Source organism: Rhinopithecus bieti, unplaced genomic scaffold (genome assembly GCF_001698545.2).
Source record: "Rhinopithecus bieti isolate Rb0 unplaced genomic scaffold, ASM169854v2 scaffold_45617, whole genome shotgun sequence".
Classification (NCBI taxonomy): domain Eukaryota; kingdom Metazoa; phylum Chordata; class Mammalia; order Primates; family Cercopithecidae; genus Rhinopithecus; species Rhinopithecus bieti.
Genome location: NW_016819136.1, coordinates 318,211 through 336,634, shown reverse-complemented (window position 1 = coordinate 336,634; position 18,424 = coordinate 318,211). Strand labels below are relative to the sequence as shown.

Genomic DNA, 18,424 nt, shown 5'->3' with positions numbered 1-18,424 from the left:
CTTCACCTTTTCCAGGAATCTTCATGAATATCACACACCTTAGTTAAAGAAATTGGTAAAGATAGAAACCCCAAACCCCAATGTGTGACTCTCTCGAGTATGCCCATACCCACTTTTCTTGAGTGTGTACTTTTCTCTTTGCAGTAAATCTCCATACTTTCACTATTTTCCAACTCATCCTTGAATTCATTCTCACAATGGTGTCAAGAGCCTAGACCTGACTAGAGTTAAGTTCTCACCAGCATTTAGGGAGCTCCCCAAGCCCTTGGGCATCACCTTCGTGGCAATCTGAGCTGGAGCATTGTCATCCCCATTTGAGAAGCACCAGCAGTTGCTAAGTCCCACTCTGACCTTAGTCAGAGTCTTCTTGTTCTCTGGAGTTACTACTACTTTCTCCCATGTTCCTTGGAACTAACTACAGCCTAACTCCCCTCAGCTGTAGCACATCTGCTCCTTCCTGCTGGAAAACTCGGTTCACCCTGAGTGACCACAAGTAGAGGAGGGAAGGTTATGATCTATGCTGAATTGTTCTGAGGCACCAGGGTCCTGCCTGACAGGAGGCTAATGAGGCTGATAGGGTAAAACTCCATATTGTGCAGTGGTTAGACAGCTTCCAAGGAGCACCATGACTTTTTCCTGGAAAGGGTCTTTCGTTTTCCTAAGGGACCAGCTGCACCAAGACATGGACTCTGGTTGGGAACTGGTTTCTCTTTCCTGTCTTTCTTTAAACCCTGCTTTTGTGATTTTCTCTTCTCATGTTACTTCCTCATACTTCACACAAAAGCTAAGTGAACTCTTTGGATACAGAAACGCCTCTGAGACATTGCCCTCTGGAATGCCAAATCCAGGCCTATGGTTCTTAAGGGGTTCCTTCAAGGTCCTTGTTTATTGGCCATGCTGAATCATCTCTACTCCCAAGTTTTACTTGGTGATAAACATTCACATGAATATTGGCAGGCTTTGTGCTTTCAAATTAGGCCCACAAGTCATATTAAGTCTTCCCATTTTCAAAGCCCCAGGGGGATATGGATACCTGGGCAACAATAGGGGTCCAGGGATATCTGGATGCCAAGGCAGCCAGCCATGGGGACAAGGAAGCCTGTCTCCCTGGCCTGGCCTTGGAGCTGGCTAGTCATAAGGACTACACTCCTACACCTGGAGTTTCATAAATGCTGGGACCAGTCTCTCCATGAGAGAACCATACTGCTATTTCCCCCTTCTTCTCTCTTTCAAGTCATGCCCAAGACAAGTCAAGACCATGGGTAACTCTCTTTGAGAAAATAGAGTGCAATGGCCAGAGAACAGGATCCTGAATTTTAATACCATCTTACAATTATATCTTTTTTGTAAACATCAGGAGAAATGGACTGAAATACCATATGTATAGACCTTCATGGCTTGTATCAGAACCCTGATCTTTGTGGGAATTGCTGCCTTTGTTACACCCATATTCCTTTAGGGGAACCAAATGAAGAACCAGATATCCTGTGTGATCCCCTTTAGGGAAATGCACCTCCTCAGAGCCTTCCCCCACCTCTTAATCCAGACCCAGTTCCAGCACCCTCAGCTCCTCCATCTCACCCAAATCCACTTTCGACTCCCCAGTCTTCTGCTGGTTCTACCATCTCCAGCCCCCAAACTCCCACAAGTCTATCTCCTGACAAACAAATATATGCTTCCCTGCCAAAGGAACAGAGCCCTGCTGGGGTTACCTGCCGTGGCACCTCTTACCTTCCTGACCGTTCTACATTATGCTCATTTAGAGAGGTGGCCAAAGGAGATGCTGGGATCATCTGGGTACACGTACCTCTTTCAGGGTGTGATCTAGCAGAATGCAGGCAGAGGTTGGGCCGATCTTTAGAGGATCCAACTAAATTCATGGAGGAGTTTTGGGCTTATTTGAGTTAACTTGGGGAGATATTCATATTATCTTGTCCACGATTTGCACCCCTGGGGAAAAGCAGTGTATTTGGGTAGAGGCCCAGGCTTATGCTTACAACTTGTCTGCTGGGGATCTTGAACAATACACTGTGGGGGGCCACATCCATGCTTAGCAATGACACTTACTGGAACTATCAACAGAGCCAGGTTGATCTAAGAAAAATCATATGGTGACTTGTTTAGTGGAGGGAATGAAACAATATACCACTAAGCCTGTGAACTATAATAAAAAAAAAAAAAAAAGAAATAAGAAAAGGATGGAAATTCAGCTTTGTTTCAGGAGTGCCTTTGTGGAGACCCTAAGAATATATGCTAATATTGATCTCAGTACTGATGCTGGCCAAATTGTACTAGAGACACACTTTATTAGCCAGTCAGTACCTGACAGAAGAAGAACATTATAGAAATTGGCTTTGGGGCACTACATGCCTATTAATGACATATTTGATGTGGCTTTTGGGGTATTCAATAATAGAGACAGGGCTCTATTGGCTGAAGGACTGAAATGGCTGAAACGACCCAGAATGGCAAAAAATGGGATAGACAGCCAGCCCAAATGATAGCAGTCACTGTAAAGAGTGCCCTGCAATCTCAGGGTCACCCAGAAAGATTCTTCACTGCAGACCAAACAGGCTCAATAGCAAACCTGCAGGCAACGGTGCTGCTCCAAGTGTGAGAAGTCAGGACACTGGAGCAAGGACTGTGCCAGCCAAGGAAGCCCACCCAGACCCTTTCCTCACTGCAAGCAGGAGGGCCATTGGAAAAGGAATTGCCCTCAGCTCTGAAGGGGAGAGGAGGAAAGCCAGTGCCATAATGGCCATAACTGAGGACTGATGGGCCTTGAGGTCCCCGGCAGCTCCCATAAAAGGCATGGTCATCACAATTGAGGAGACTCATGACGTGACAGGTTAGAATATCCTTGAATTCATTCTTTTGACGGTGTCAAGAGCCTGGACACCAGCTGGGGTCAAGGTCCCACTGACACCTGGGAACCCCCCAGTTCACTGGTATCACCTGGGCTGCAGCAGCACCCTGCATTCATAGTCATCCTCGGCTTTCTCTCTGACCTGGCAACTGATTTCTTTAGTCTGTCCTACATGGCAAATACTGAGAAAGAGAATTCTTTTTTCATTCTGAAGGACACAAATGCAGCCTAAGACTGAACATTTGATAGAGCTCTGCAAATGGAAAAGAAAAACATAGCAGCATCCTCAGTGTGAGTATCTGTGTCTCTGCCACAAAGGTGTGATAAAATGGCTCGGCGAATTTTCTTGCTAGGGATACTGATGATCACAGAGCAGGAGAGGTGGTTTCCCTCCAAAATCACACAGAAGAGCCTATTGTTTTCCTTCCTTTTCTTTTTATTCTTGTTTCTTCTTAAGCAAATGCTTTTTTTTGAGCAATAGAACAATGTTTTGAATTCAGTTCAGTAACATCCCTGAGAGTTACTTTGTGCAAGAGAACCAACAGCATGAGAACCAACAGCTAGAGAAACCCTGGTTTCTCTAGCCTGCCTGGCACAGTGTGTTACGCTGAGCCTTGGTCCCAGGTTGCTGAACTCTTGGATTAGTGTGGGTCTGACCAGTTAGCACACTCCTTTTTGGATGCCTTCTTACATTCACTCCAACTTTCATCAGATAACTATCCCCACTCTAGTTTCTCTAAAGCAGTTCTGGTTTGTGCATTCTTTCCTTTCCTCCCCACAAATTACTACAAAACCAATCTCAGGTAGTTTCCTGTCACTTAATTCCCACATTAGCATTTCTAAAGTCTACTTTAAAATTTTTTTCCTTTTATCTTTTTCTGACTCAACATTAATGTCTTCCTTTCAGATATCACTAACCCCACCACCCCCCTCCCTGCCCAACCCCTAGCACTAATTGGTTAATTGTTTCTTTCTTAGATTGCAGAAAAATAGAAATATCTAAATGGGGGACTTAGAAAATACAGAGCTCTTAAATAACAGACTTGGAATTGAGAATCATTACAAGCCATTAATCATTATAGGCCTCCCCAGAAATGAATGAATGAGAATTTATCATTGCTCTTATTAGGTATGTGCCTTCCAGACTTCTTCAGGAGGGTTTTCTGAAGCCCCAGGTAAGGGTTTGGGCACTGAGATGAAAACAAGCATGAGAAGCCCCACTTTGCCAGTGTGTGTGTATGTATCTGTGTGTGAGAAGAGACTGGGGGAAGGCGCTGGGTGTGGGATGGGGACTAATGGAGGTGGTGGAGTGTTAGGTCCTCTCTGGTGTGTGTGTTTAGTGCGCCATCTGGTGACTGAAGCTCACAGAGGGAAGAAAGCCTGAGGTCCTAGGAAGACAGGTACAACGCAGGGTTGGGATGGCTCCTCAGGGTCAACTCTAGGTTGCTCAAGTGGCTGTATTTCAGCTTTACCAGCGCACAGGTGACAAATGTTGTGCACATGATGGAGAGATTTGTGTAAGTCATGACTTATTCAAGAAAAATAATAAAGGACTTTAAGGACCTATTGAGAAAAGCAAAAAGTACTGTTACACAATTATTCCAGACAGTAGGACTCTGAAAGTATAAGTACTCTGGTTGAACAAATAAATGAAACTCTTCTATGAACGTGGGAAATGCAAAAAGGAATTGAAGGAAGAGAAAAAACTGAAGGTATGGGTAGAAAATGAAAGAGGCAGGATAGCATCACGTTTTGTAGGCTGTTTTAAACTTGGGTTCACATTTCAGAGCTCCTGCTTACCGTTTATGGGACAATAGGCAATTTATTTAAACTCATCAAGCCTCAGTTTGCTCATCTATAAAATGAGGATCATTCTATTTACTTCCTAAGGGTACTGTGAGGGTCAGATAAAAGAATTCACAAAAATACTAAGCCCAAAGCTTCACATGAAAATGCTCAATAAAGGGTAGTTGTTATAAGCAGAGAGAAGAGAAAAGGAAATGAAAAGACAGAAGAGAGAAAGCCCAGTAAGGATAGCGTAGGATGTATTAGGAAATTATGAGAAAGGAAGTAACATCTAGGACCCTCCAACTTAGCACAAGGCCAGGTTGGTCAGCCCAACAGGTGAATGCCATGAAGGCTGCAATCTATGACTCCAGTGGACAGAGGGTCTCTGCCTGAAGCTCACTTTTGTTATTGTCCTCACAAGTGTCTGAGAGAATGCCACAGCAGGGCCAGCCATCCTTCTTGGTACCCCTGGGAGTTTAAGGTGTGGCCTGGCAGCTCTACAGTTAACATCTATACAGGACTTTCTCAGTTCCATGCTTGTAGCTTATGTGAAAAAAAGTCAAATGTGACCAGGGCCAGATGGGGCTGATCAAGGCGTGACAACTAGGGATGAAGTTTGATCCAGTGAGGGACGCTATTAGCGTGACCGAGCTTGCAAGGAGGTTTCTGAGAACCCTGGCTTGCCACTGTTGGTGGCAGTTAATAGTGACCTGGAAGGTCAGCTTGCCCAGAATGGCCAGAAGAAATATCCATGTAACCTGAGGCCCCTTCCTTCTCCACTGACAGAATCCTCATGGCAGACTCAGGAGGTAGAAGCCCAAAGCTGCCTCACTCTCTCTTTTGGCTACTTCTATGGATTGCCTAAAGCCCTTCAGACATCTAAAGTCTCTGCAGAGGAATGTATTGCACTACACACACACACACACACACACACACACACACACACACGATCAATGACTCGGGACCTCCGAGGAAGCCCTTAGTCTACCCTCTGCAGCCAGAGCTTTAAAGCTAGAGATCATAATGCCCATTCCTTGATGTAATAGTCAACTGCAATCTCGACTTGCAGCCATTGCCTGCATTTCTAACCTTTTACCAGCTTCCTTCCATGCCGAGGAGAATCTAGGACCAAGAACACAGTAATATGATCCCCAATTAGCATAAAATAAAAACAACCTAGTCATGTTTTCCATGGGGTTTTCCAACCTCAAACTAAAAGCACAAAACAGGGAGAAAGATATAAAAATATACACATGGGACTATAAATACATATATACTGTCTGTGTCTGCACAACCAAGCACCCTGACCCAAATGAGTATCTGTCTCTAAGAAAAGCTTGTAGCCCGATGCAGAAATCTGAGAATTTTCTCCTTCCAAAGTGCAGTGTAAGAACAGACTGGAAGAGAAGGTACCCCGATGACTTGGTTTGGAAGGGGTTAAGTCACCAGTCATCCTATTCTAGAGTGATTTATGATGATGTGTGGAGTTTCAAAACTTTCCCCCACCCCAAAGAACAGCCCTCTCCCTCCTCACTGAGTCCACTCCGAACGTGCTGAAATGGGAAGGAGGCGGTGTTTTGCTGATCTGTTAAATTCTTAGTGAAGTTTCCTTGATTTCCAGTGGCTGCTGTTGTTAGAGTTTGGTTTGGAGCAAAACTGAGGTAGTCCTAACATTTCTGGGACTGAATCCAGGCAAGAGAAAGAAGAAAAGAAGAAGAAAAGAGGAGGAAAAGGTAGGGAGAAATAAAGGGAGGAGAGAAGCATAGGGAAAGAAAGAAGTCCTTTTTCGACATCACATTCCTGTGTTTTCCCTCAGCCTGGAAAACATATTAATCCCAGTGCTTTCACGCCCGGAAACAAAGAGAGTAAGCCAGACTGTGGGGGAAAGGGAGATAAGAAGGATCCTGGAACTTTAAAGAGGGAAAGAGTGAGATTCAGAAATCGCCAGGACTGGACTTTAAGGGACGTCCTGTGTTGGCACAAGGGACTGGCACACACAGACACACAAGACCAAGGAGAAACTGCAGACAAATGGAGATACAAAGACTTATAAGGACAGCTCCTTTCACCTCATCCTACTTGTCCAGAAGGTAAAAAGACACAGCCAGAAAGAAAAGGAATCGGCTCAGCTCTCAGATCAGGACGGGCTGTGGATCTGTGGCGGTACTCTGAAAGCTGGAGCTACAGCACACCCCTTGTGTATTGCTCACTCTCGGAAAAGAGAGAGGGCTGGGAGGAAAAGTAGTTCATCTAGGAAACTGTCCTGGACACCAAACTTCTGATTTCTTTTGCAACCATCTGCATTCCATCTCTATGAGCCACCATGTAAGTGTGTAATCCTTTCTGTCTTTGGTGTGTTTATTTGTTTCTTTGTCACTTATTTTGAAGGAATGAAATGTGAATGTTGTCATAATTAATATGCCGGTTTGCATTTTCTTTGGAGCATCCAGAGCCTTAGTTGAAACAGTGCAAGCATGCTGACTGGGAAACTGAATTGGATTTCCTGCTTAATGTAACTGTCTCTGTTAAACACTAACAAATTATAGGGGCTTGAAAGTAATAGAATCTCATCCCATTTTCCATCTCCTGACCTTCCTCCTTCTTCTCTAACCACCCTTTTCCCCTCCCCTTGGCTGAGATGCAGAAAAAGAAAATGACCAGCTCTGTTTCCAGCTAAATAATTTTCTTTCTTTTTTTCCCCCCTCCCCTTTGTCTTATGACCTCGGTGCACCGCAAAGTGGATTACACAATGACATGGAGAATGGGACCCCGTTTCACTATGCTGTTGGCCATGTGGCTCGTGTGTGGATCAGAACCCCACCCCCACGCCACCATCAGAGACAGCCATGGAGGGCGGAAAGTGCCTTTGGTTTCTCCGGACAGCAGTAGGCCAGCTCGGTTTCTGAGGCACACTGGGAGGTCTCGTGGAATTGAGAGATCCACTCTGGAACAACCAAACCTTCAGCCTCTCCAGAGAAGGAGGAGTGTGCCCGTGTTGAGACTAGCTCGCCCAACGGAGCCACCAGCCCGCGCGGACGTCAATGGGGCCACCATGAGACCTGAGCAAAGACCAGCAGCCAGGAGCTCTCCGCGTGAGATGATCAGAGATGAGGGGTCCTCAGCTCGGTCAAGAATGTTGCGTTTCCCTTCGGGATCCAGCTCTCCCAACATCCTTGCCAGCTTTGCAGGGAAGAACAGAGTGTGGGTCATCTCAGCCCCTCATGCCTCGGAAGGCTACTACCGCCTCATGATGAGCCTGCTGAAGGACGATGTGTACTGTGAGCTGGCGGAGAGGCATATCCAACAGATTGTGCTCTTCCACCAGGCAGGCGAGGAAGGAGGCAAGGTGAGAAGGATCACCAGTGAGGGCCAGATCCTGGAGCAGCCCCTGGATCCCAGCCTCATCCCTAAGCTGATGAGCTTCCTGAAGCTGGAGAAGGGCAAGTTTGGCATGGTGCTGCTGAAGAAGACGCTGCAGGTGGAGGAGCGCTACCCATACCCCGTTAGGCTGGAAGCTATGTACGAGGTCATCGACCAAGGCCCCATCCGTAGGATCGAGAAGATCAGGCAGAAGGGCTTTGTCCAGAAATGTAAGGCCGCTGGTGTAGAGGGACAGGTGGTGGAGGAGGGGAATGATGGTGGAGGTGGAGCAGGAAGGCCGAGCCTGGGCAGCGAGAAGAAGAAAGAGGATCCCAGGAGAGCACAAGTACCACCAACCAGAGAGAGTCGGGTGAAGGTCCTGAGAAAACTGGCCGCCACTACACCAGCTTTGCCCCCACCTCCCTCAACCCCTAGGGCCACCACCCTTCCTCCTGCTCCAACCACAACAGTTACTCGGTCCACATCCCGGGCGGTAACAGTTGCTGCAAGACCTATGACCACCACTGCCTTTCCCACCACGCAGAGGCCCTGGACCCCCTCACCCTCCCACAGGCCTCCTACAACCACTGAGGTGACCACTGCCAGGAGACCCTCAGTTTCAGAGAATCTTTACCCTCCATCCCGGAAGGATCAGCACAGGGAGAGGCCACAGACAACCAGGAGACCCAGCAAGGCCACCGGCTTGGAGAGCTTCACAGATGCCCCTCCCACCACCGTTTCAGAGCTCAGCACAAGGGCTGCTGGCCCAGGCCGTTTCCGGGACAACCGCATGGACAGGCGGGAACATGGCCATCGAGACCCAAATGTGGTGCCAGGTCCTCCCAAGCCAGCAAAGGAGAAACCTCCCAAAAAGAAGGCCCAGGACAAAATTCTTAGTAATGAGTATGAGGAGAAGTATGACCTCAGCCGGCCTACTGCCTCTCAGCTGGAGGAGGAGCTGCAGGTGGGGAATGTTCCCCTTAAAAAAGCAAAGGAGTCTAAAAAGCATGAAAAGCTTGAGAAACCCGAGAAGGAGAAGAAAAAAAAGATGAAGAATGAGAATGCAGACAAGTTACTTAAGAGTGAAAAGCAAATGAAGAAGTCTGAGAAAAAGAGCAAGCAAGAGAAAGAGAAGAGCAAGAAGAAAAAAGGAGGTAAAACAGAACAGGATGGCTATCAGAAACCCACCAACAAACACTTCACGCAGAGTCCCAAGAAGTCAGTGGCCGACCTGCTGGGGTCCTTTGAAGGCAAACGAAGGCTCCTTGTAAGTAGCCTTCTCCTTGGCATTGTTCTATGGGCTGAGGCAGGGCATGTTAACGTCTGTCTTACTAGTTATATAAAAATCATATTGCTAGATGCCAGACTGTGGCTGAACCTGTACTGTGTCAAGAAGCTCAGAAGTCTGGCAAAAGAGGGCAGCAGGCCAATAGCTCCTTCTGGTTTAGTGCCCTACGAAGTTCTGCTCACACAACTCATGGCCCTGTGGCACAAAGTCAATGGCTGGGGGACCCTGCACATGAGCCCAGGAGAACACCTGTAGTCAGCTTCTTCCAGACCTGTAGGGACCCTTCCCCCATTTCTACCACTCTCTTCCAAGGGATATTTCTGGACAGAGCTCCCTTTTACCAAGTCCAAAGGATGAAAAGAATGATGAAATTCCTAAAAGGAAGTGCACTGACTTCAGTCATATCTTATTAAAAGGGTTTCTGTCTGTCTGACTTAGGAACTAGAATCATGTCTATGGGACAATAGCAGAGGTTCCCTCTTTCCCTAATTAGGTCTATATCAACACTGGAGTGCTCAAAGAGGAAAGGAAGACAGCTTGGGTGGGGAGTGTGGATGACTGGGAGTAGGGAAGGGTCCTTGTTAGTGTGACCCTCATGGATCCTTTTAAAATGAGCTACCAGAAATCTTCTCCCCTTAAAGCCTACCTCTCCCATCCCTGTCCAACTACTAGGAAGAGCCAAAGGGTGGAATGTGAGGAACTGAGTTAATTGCTTCAATTTCCGCTACTCTAGAGATACACCTGAATTTGAAATCTAGATGTCAGTTTCTCCGGGGGCTCTGTAAAATGTGTATGCGTATGTGCATGTGCCTGTGCACCAGTGTGTGAAAAAGGAGACAAGCTGTCCCTACTTGCCCTCGGTCTGTGGTTCTGAGTGCCACTCGCGTTGAGTAAGTCACAGATGCATCTCAGCAACCCTCTCTTTTGGCCATCACTTGCCACCACCAAATGAGGGCTTTGGGCAGGGATGAGCCAAATAAAAGGGCAGATTTTATCAGTGATGTGGAAATGGCTCCTTCTCCTCTTCATGTCTTCTCTTTCCCTCTTACTGCCCCTCCAAAATTTCTAATCCTGGCTCTTAAGGCTAGTTTTTTACTCCAGGCTGTCAAGGAGGAAAAGGATATTGTTGCCATTAATTCTGGGTAAGAGATCAGTAAATTGATGTTGGGTGGTTGTGAGTCAGGAATGATTTTTTTCAGATGCCTGGGTGAGAGAATCAACTCATGCCGTTGAGGGCAGCACCCATCCTCCTGAAGGCACAAGGTGACTGCACACCCTGCATTTCCCCCACCAAAAGAAACAGGCTCTCTTTTCTCAAGGCATTTCTTAGAGAATCTTTTAGGTTTTCCAAGCTAGCCTAAGTTTTGGTTAATGATCTGGGCAGAGGAACTCTGGTGCCCATTTATCATATGTTGTTTCAGAAAGTTTAAATGTGCATTTGAAATATTACTCAGAGCAAAGTTCTTTGTGATGTTTATCACGAGTGGGACATAACGCAAATTCTCTTAGCTGTTTACATTGATAGTAGGTCTGTGTATTAGAGCAAAACCTAGCTCTGGTTGATTCTAAGGATTTATTTGTATGCCTCTGTGTGTTTTGTTATATATTTTCTGTATATTGGTGCAATATCTAACCAGAGCCTTAACGTGTCTATATAAACTTAGGTTATCAGGTGATAGGCCACTTAGATATTCTCAGAGTACATATATTTAAATGGAAATGTTCCCATTAGAACAAAAAAGAAATCAGATTTCAGAGTAAAACTCTACCTGATACTTGAATGTCTGTTAGGGAGCCCTTGGGGGCAAACTGCTCTCTTTGGGGCATGGGAAAGCATTAGTGGTTTGCTCCAATGCTCTCCTCCTGAGTATCTACAACTTTATCCAACCCATTGAAGTACATCACCCAACTCTGTTCATTTAGCCAACAGGGCAGGCAAAATGTTCCTCATGGTCAGGTTTAAAAAAAGAAAATCACGGGTAAAATGTCAGGATTGTAATTGTGCACCCATCTGGCAAATATTTCCCATTGCCGCCAGCTTGTGAATCAAAAGAAAGGAGTTTTCATAGTGTATTCCTGATATTAGTCACACTTTTCATTTCTCCCTCCTTCTCCCCACTCCTTTAGTCGGGGATCTGAAAGCCCAGCTGGGCCATTCCTGCTTTTAACGGTATCCCTGCTTATAAATTTCTAGCAAATGAAACTCAAATGACAGCTTCTGCTGATGTCATGTGAAGCAAAACAGAAACCAGCTGGATTGCTCCTGGCAGTGTTGGTTCTTTGGGCTAGTGAGAGAACCAGGTTTGTTATTAGAAAGAAAATACTAACAGAAGGCTTTTCAGACTTTTGATCCTGTGTGCGCCCAGCTGGTGATCATATCAGAAATGTGTCTTCTGAAGAGCTAATGATGTCTACAGTAAGAATGGATTAGAAAAGACCAAATGAAATAAACATGATACCAAAGCAAAAGATGGAGAGAAAAGAAGTTTTCACCAGAGAGGAGACCAATGGGTGAAAAACATTGTTGGTGCAGTTTAGCCTTTTCCACTCACTTTTCCCATCAAACTTGGCTAATGTTACTCAGGAACCTCAGTGATTCAATTACTATTCATTAAGGCTTAGCACTCTCAAGCTATTTAAGTATGGCTGAGAACAACTACCTCCAACTGGCCTTAACTTAACCCAGTAAACTCAAACTGAAAGCAGGTTTACATTCCAGGAAATTTTGTGCAGGACTTTCAGCTCATCTTCTCAGCTTTTCAGTAACCTGGTACTTAACTACCATTTATTGCAAACCCTGAGTGCTTTGTCCTTATTTATACCATTCTTTAGATGTGGACATATCACATAACTGCTACTTAACAATTACAGAAACACTAACAGCAATGGTGTAGGTCCCAGGTGGATGGCTTCCTAGAGGCCTTCACGGGAGCTGCAGGTGGAGCCAGGTGTCCTATTTTTAGACTAGCGTTCACTCTTTCACACCTCCTGCCTCTAAACCTGTTCATGAAGAAGGGCACATCCTGCAAGGTACTTTGCCAAGATTGTGTGGTTTAATTCTCGAAACAATCCCTCAATGAATTATTTATTAACCCCTTTCTACACATGAGAAAACAGAACCCAAGATATATAGCTAATATGTGGTGAAGTCAGAATTGGAACTCAGATCTGTTTGATTTGAAAGCTCAAATTCAGGCCAATCTCCCTTTCTGATTTCTTTTGAATATGAACTTCCTGTGGGATATGCCATAAAGTGAAGGGGAAACTGAGGAATGATCTTGCCAGTTAATAAATATGAACTTAAAAAACTAATACATATGAATACAAATAAATTTAAAAATTCATTTTCATCCTTGAGTCACCCAGATAAATGGTAAAGGATTGCTAAGCACAAATGTGGAGTTTCTGCCTTTAATACACAGTTAGTCCTCTGCACTCAATTCTCTGGCTTTCCAGACAGTCAGTCAAAAACAATCGATTGGATTCCAGTTAACCTAATCCTTCAAACTGCTTGGTGTCAGTTTGAGGTTGACGATAGTGAGAGTATAGGTAAGCTTATCACCAAAGCATTGCGCTATGAGGAGTATAGCTGACAAGCCATCATTCTGCGCTCTGAGATCTATTCACTTGTCAATGAACAAGGGACCTCAAATGCTGAATTGAATGAATTCAAGTGCAAGTTTAGGAATTCTTTGGCGACCGAATCTCCTGTAATTCAAGTGGGTTAGTATTTCCAACCTTACTTCAGACATCTGTGTATTGGGACAACAATCTACTTATTCGGTTTAATTTGAGGAAAGGATTTAAGGTTTCCTGCTGTACTAAGGCAGACTATTAGCTTGAAAGTTATTTTTCAGAATCCTGTAAAAAACAAACAAAAAAAACTCTAGTGTTTTGAGCCTAACACAATATTTTGAATAATCTGAGACTTAAAATACCTTCCCTCTAGCTTTTTTCCATTGCTGTTTGCTCTCTTTACTTATGCAAACAGGCTTCCTTATCCTCTGAGGCTCATTGAGCCAACACACCAGTTGGAACAGAAGCATGAAAAAGAAATACAACACAGTTTTAAATTCATGATACATGCCCTGATTTATTGCAATCAAACTGGAAAGAGGTCAAGTGACAGAAAATAGTGTTTACTGAGGAGCTCTAAGCTGCTCTTTTTAGGAAGAGGGGACTGGAAATGGTTCCCATTTTAAACAGTGTCTGAAATACTGCCAAACTAGAAAGTGAATGGGATGGAGATGTCAAAACATAGGGAAAGAGTCCCTGAAATGGATTCAGATGGTCAGTCTTCTCTAAAAGTTGCAAACTTGAGGAGCAGACTAAACGTAAGGGAGTGTTTTTACCAACTGGTAAAGTTGTAGCCTCCATCTAGACACTCACAACAACCAGGGGACCCCTTTGCTCCTGAGTCCCTCTCCTCTCCTCTGACTGGGGTAATCTATATAACCTGAGGAGTACTGGCCAGCATTTATGCCCCCACCATCTGCAGGACGGTAATAGAGTCTGAGGAACTTACATTCTGCCTGCGGCGATGTGACCATTATATAGTAAATTAAGGAAATACTTAAATTCCAAGTGGGCAGGGCAGACAATAAGAGCAGGAATTAAAAGGCAGAAGTGATAGAAAAGACTTTTCTGCGTGCTAGAAAAGACTTTAAGGAGGATAGTGCATTGAAAGAAAGAATCAGATTTAGAGAAGGGAGGGGGCAGGTTTCTGAGGTAGGAGGAGTGACGTGGGCAAAGACAGAGGAAGGACTATGGGTGAATTATTCAGAGGCGACATACCTGTATGTGCTTGGGGAACACATATTTATTTATTAAGAATAAATCAACCTGTAATAAGTCCATGTTATGTACTTATAAAGATACACAGATATATTTACTTTTGCTCAGATCTCACAACCTGATGAGGTTGGCAGGAAAGTTGTTTCATTGTAACAATGACAATGCTGAGCTTCAGAAGATTAAGTGGATTTATTCAGGCTACAGGCTAGCCGGGGGCTGAACTAGGACCGAAATGACAACCCCCTGACTTTGACTGCAGTTATTCTTTCTCTGTGCCTCTCTGCCCAAGATTCCTTTCATTTCCTAATTTAGACTGGATCTGGCTCTAGGGGGTAAAGAGGTCAGGTAAGGGAGGTGTAGGAGGACATTAGCAAAAGAGAGCCCGGGATCAGAACGTGGAGGGCCGGAAGTTAGGGAATGAGTCCTGCAAAACGAATGTCACCCCACTGGTGGTTAAAGGCATTCTTGGGCAAAGGGTCTGCAGTGAAAGTAAATATCAGAGGCTCTTATTTGTTTAAATGAGATTCCCACTGGATATCCATGGCCTCTCGTCACTATGTATAGAGCCATGTGGGAGAATTTACCACATAGGGGAAGATAAGGTTCTGTGTGATTACATACTGTCTGATATTCTTAGTATACACAAGGAGGAGAAGACTAGAGGAGGGTTGAGGACTCTTAAAATCCTGTCATACCATGGGCTGTCCACAGATCGTAAGGGTCTATGGCAAAGTATGGGATGAATGAAATGGAATCTATGTATGAATTTGAAGTTACAGAAACAGGTAATTTTCTGTCATCTAACATCTAAGCAGCTTTGCCCTAGAAACTCCTCTAAATATATTCTAAATATGTGCTTATCCTTAATTTAGAATAGGGAGTCCAAAAACCATTAACGGTAAGTTCCTTTCTCTTACCTTTGTTTTACTGTTTTGTGTTTTACTTAAACATTCATTTTATTTATTTCAGAATAGTGTGTTTTTTGAGCACAAAACAGTCAGAAAAAAAGACCTAAAATATACCAACTTAAAGTAAAACTTCGGTATCTGGGCTCCCATCGAAATCTGAAGAAATATTTTCAGATGCCATAAAGCTAATTAAAACAAACCAAGTAACTAAAATACCATCACCACATCTTTTGTAGCTGCCTTAAATCTTGTTTTAAAGCTAAGTGTGCATCAATGAATAAATCTGGAGAAATTTTGTTTTCCCCTTGAAAATTATGTTCCTAAACAAACATTTCCTACCCAGAATGTCCATATGAGCAGGCATAGAAACACAGGAAAAATAAACTAGAGCATGTCTATTTAAAATTAATTATGATCTGAAAACAAAACAAAACAAAACTTCATCCCAGAAAACCTTTGTTATTGTTCCATTCAAAGGCTATTGAACACGTTTAATTTCCTTGAGGGAGAGTATTTTGTCATGCGGAGAGAATTCTTAGAAGGGAAAGCCTGCAGGCAGCAATACAGACATCTCCGATAGAGAAAATAAACAGCAAGATCAAGCTGAGACCAGATTTATTAACCATTTTTGATAAAATATTTGGAAGAGGTACACAGCCTGGTGACTTGCCCTCTGAAAAATGCCAATAGTCATAAACTTCAGAAATATTTTATAAGGTTAGGTGGATAAATAGAAAATTGGTTGATAAATTTGAATTTAGTCAAATGCAAGAAAATTGGCTGATACATTTGTATTTAGTCAAATGTAAAAAGTTGTTTACAGGAAAATGATTTATACAGGCTTGCTTCTGAGCTTAGTGATGACGCAACAAAGGGCAAAAAGACAGTGTTCATTGCAGACATCAGCCTGGTGATCTATTTGGGATCAAAGATCTCAGTAAAGACCTGGTCATCATCACAATAAAATTTCACATCCTCCCACCTCCAAGGCGAGCAGCACTATGCGCACTAGCTTGTGGAGTGTGGAACACAGTTCTAGCTTCAGCTCAAGAAGACCTGGTAAAACTGGAGAAGGCTCAGGGAAGGGCAACTAAATTAATCAAGAGAGTAGAGAAGCTTTGTATTAGGTTAGCTAAAAATAGTGAGACATTCTCAGAGGAAAGATTCAAAAGGACCTCTTAAAAATAGAGTTATCGCCACTGTATCCAAAATAAATTACATTTTCTCAGATGCCTGGTGACTGAAGTATTTCTTCTGATTGCTTTGTCTTTCCTCTTTTTTCTTTTACCCAGAAAACAAGGGTCACAGAATGAGGATGAAAGACAGGGGTAGGTGAAAAATACCAGGTCTGAACTAAAGAGAAGGCTAAACTTAGAGTAAAAGACATCCTGTTGGAAAACTGCAATATCAAAAAACAAACACCACCAACTCTGTGCAGGCTGAATGTGACAATGAATATATTCTATGTGACAAAACGTAGGCCTGAAAGTCATCATAAAACCTTTCTGCAAGGTTTTCTAATAAAAGTTCTAAAGTTTCATAGTGCCCAGGACCTGGCTATGAAACTCTCTTAACCCTGTGAAATGTGAATAATAGTAGTAACCACTGAAATAACCAATATCTAATCAGCCAATAAGAATAATGAAGATCAAAATCAGGGAAGGAAAATAACATTTATTGAACAATTACTGCATGCCAAATATTCATGTAATGTTCACAGCAGTCTTGCAAAATAAGTATTCCTTTGCAGAGTTCACAAATGAGAAAACTGAGACACATGGAGACTAGTAACGGAGGTAAATAATGGAAGTGAGTAGAAAACTCTATGCTGTCTTGGAGACAAGAAGAAGCCTTTTCAAACAGCCCTTTTTGGCCATAATTATGCTAACTGTTCAGCAGAATATCTGTAGCATAGATGCAGTGACTACCAGCCCTCTCTTCCAAATAATCTCTTTGGGTTTTGCCCCAGTGTGAAACTATCACTATAAATTGGTATTTGTTTGTCTTCACCCACCTCCAGCTGATCACTGCTCCCAAGGCTGAGAACAATATGTATGTGCAACAACGTGATGAATATCTGGAAAGTTTCTGCAAGATGGCCACCAGGAGAATCTCTGTGATCACCATCTTCGGCCCTGTCAACAACAGCACCATGAAAATCGACCACTTTCAGCTAGGTTCTCTTAAACCTTTTAATTGTATTATTGTTTTTCTCATATCTAAGGTGGGACAAACTTTATGGGAGAGATACATGGGGGATCCAAAAGAAAATGCGGATGTTCTTTGGTTGTGATAACACAGGTCAGTTTGCCTGCTTATTTAAATAGCCATTCCAGGATGGTTCTGGTTTAAGTTTTCAGCGCTGTAAAAAAGGAAAACATGCAAACACTCTATCGTCTGAAAGTCAGTAAGGTGGAAGAAAATGGGAAAAGTAATACAGTGTGGGAGAGAATCAGAGAGACATTCAGACACTTTTTCTGGGTACTGGGTCTCCTTGCCTGTGCCAGCCCCATCTGATCTTCCTGCAGACACTGCTGTAGGTGACTCATCACAGATGGGACTTGCCAGACTCTTGGAAGTACTTGACTCTGGCAAGCCTGAGGAAGGAATTAACCAGAACTGAGAGAAGCTGTTAAGATAAATGAAAAGTCACTGAAAATATGGACTGAACTGCAGCCAAGTCGTTTTGGAGAGCAGAAGAATTTGGCTGAATTTAGAGTTTTCACAATTTTACATATTAATAGTACCTGTGAGACTCATAAGGCGTACAGCCCAGTGTTGGGCAGCTGAGATCTAACTCATTGCTGTTCTCATGGGAATGTTGTAAGATTTACTGTGATTAGTTAAGCCGCATAGTCAGAAGCCCAACATATGACCCACCCAGTTTATTTTATAATTATTGCATCTCTGGGGCTTTATTTTTTAAAAAGCTTTTTTTCTTATATGCATTTTCTACTGTTTTGTTGTTGTTCATGGTTTAACTACAAAAAAAATCCCTTAGAGTAATCCTTTATATTCCATTGTTTGCATATTCTGCATAGTTGCTATAAAATATATTTCATCTAAAAGCACCTGAAAGAATATAAAATATATTTAGTAATACATAACTCGTTATTTGTTAGTCAACATTTAACTTCAATACACATAACATTATCGCACAGATTTTTCTGACATGCGATTTTGGTGTAATTGAAGACATATCAGTTATACTATGTCATGATAATGTCAACTTGATTTGAATATGGTCTAGCTTTCTAAGTCATTTTTTTTTTATTGTGGTAAGTACACTTAACGTGAAATCTTCCCTCTTAATACATTTTTAAGTGCACAATAGAGTATAGATAACTATAGGTACAATATTGTATAGCAGATCTCTAGAGCTGATTCAGGGTTAAGTATCAGTTATGCATTCTTTACTTT

General features: G+C 43.3%; 1 protein-coding gene across 2 annotated transcripts in view; it reads left to right on the top strand.

Annotated features, from left to right (window-relative positions):
* The first annotated feature begins 5,930 nt into the window (after positions 1–5,930).
* CCDC80 (coiled-coil domain containing 80) overlaps positions 5,931–18,424 on the top strand; it is a 37,349-nt gene continuing 24,855 nt past the window's right edge. Inside the window, exons 1-3 of one of the 2 annotated variants that reach the window (XM_017858576.1) lie at positions 5,931–6,979; positions 7,393–9,281; positions 17,025–17,181. In XM_017858576.1, coding sequence (XP_017714065.1) covers positions 7,404–9,281; positions 17,025–17,181 — 2,035 coding nt within the window. In that variant the 5' untranslated portion in view covers positions 5,931–6,979; positions 7,393–7,403. Of the gene's footprint in view, positions 6,980–7,370; positions 9,282–17,024; positions 17,182–18,424 lie in introns of those variants that run through there. The other variant, XM_017858575.1, reaches the window with a different exon arrangement.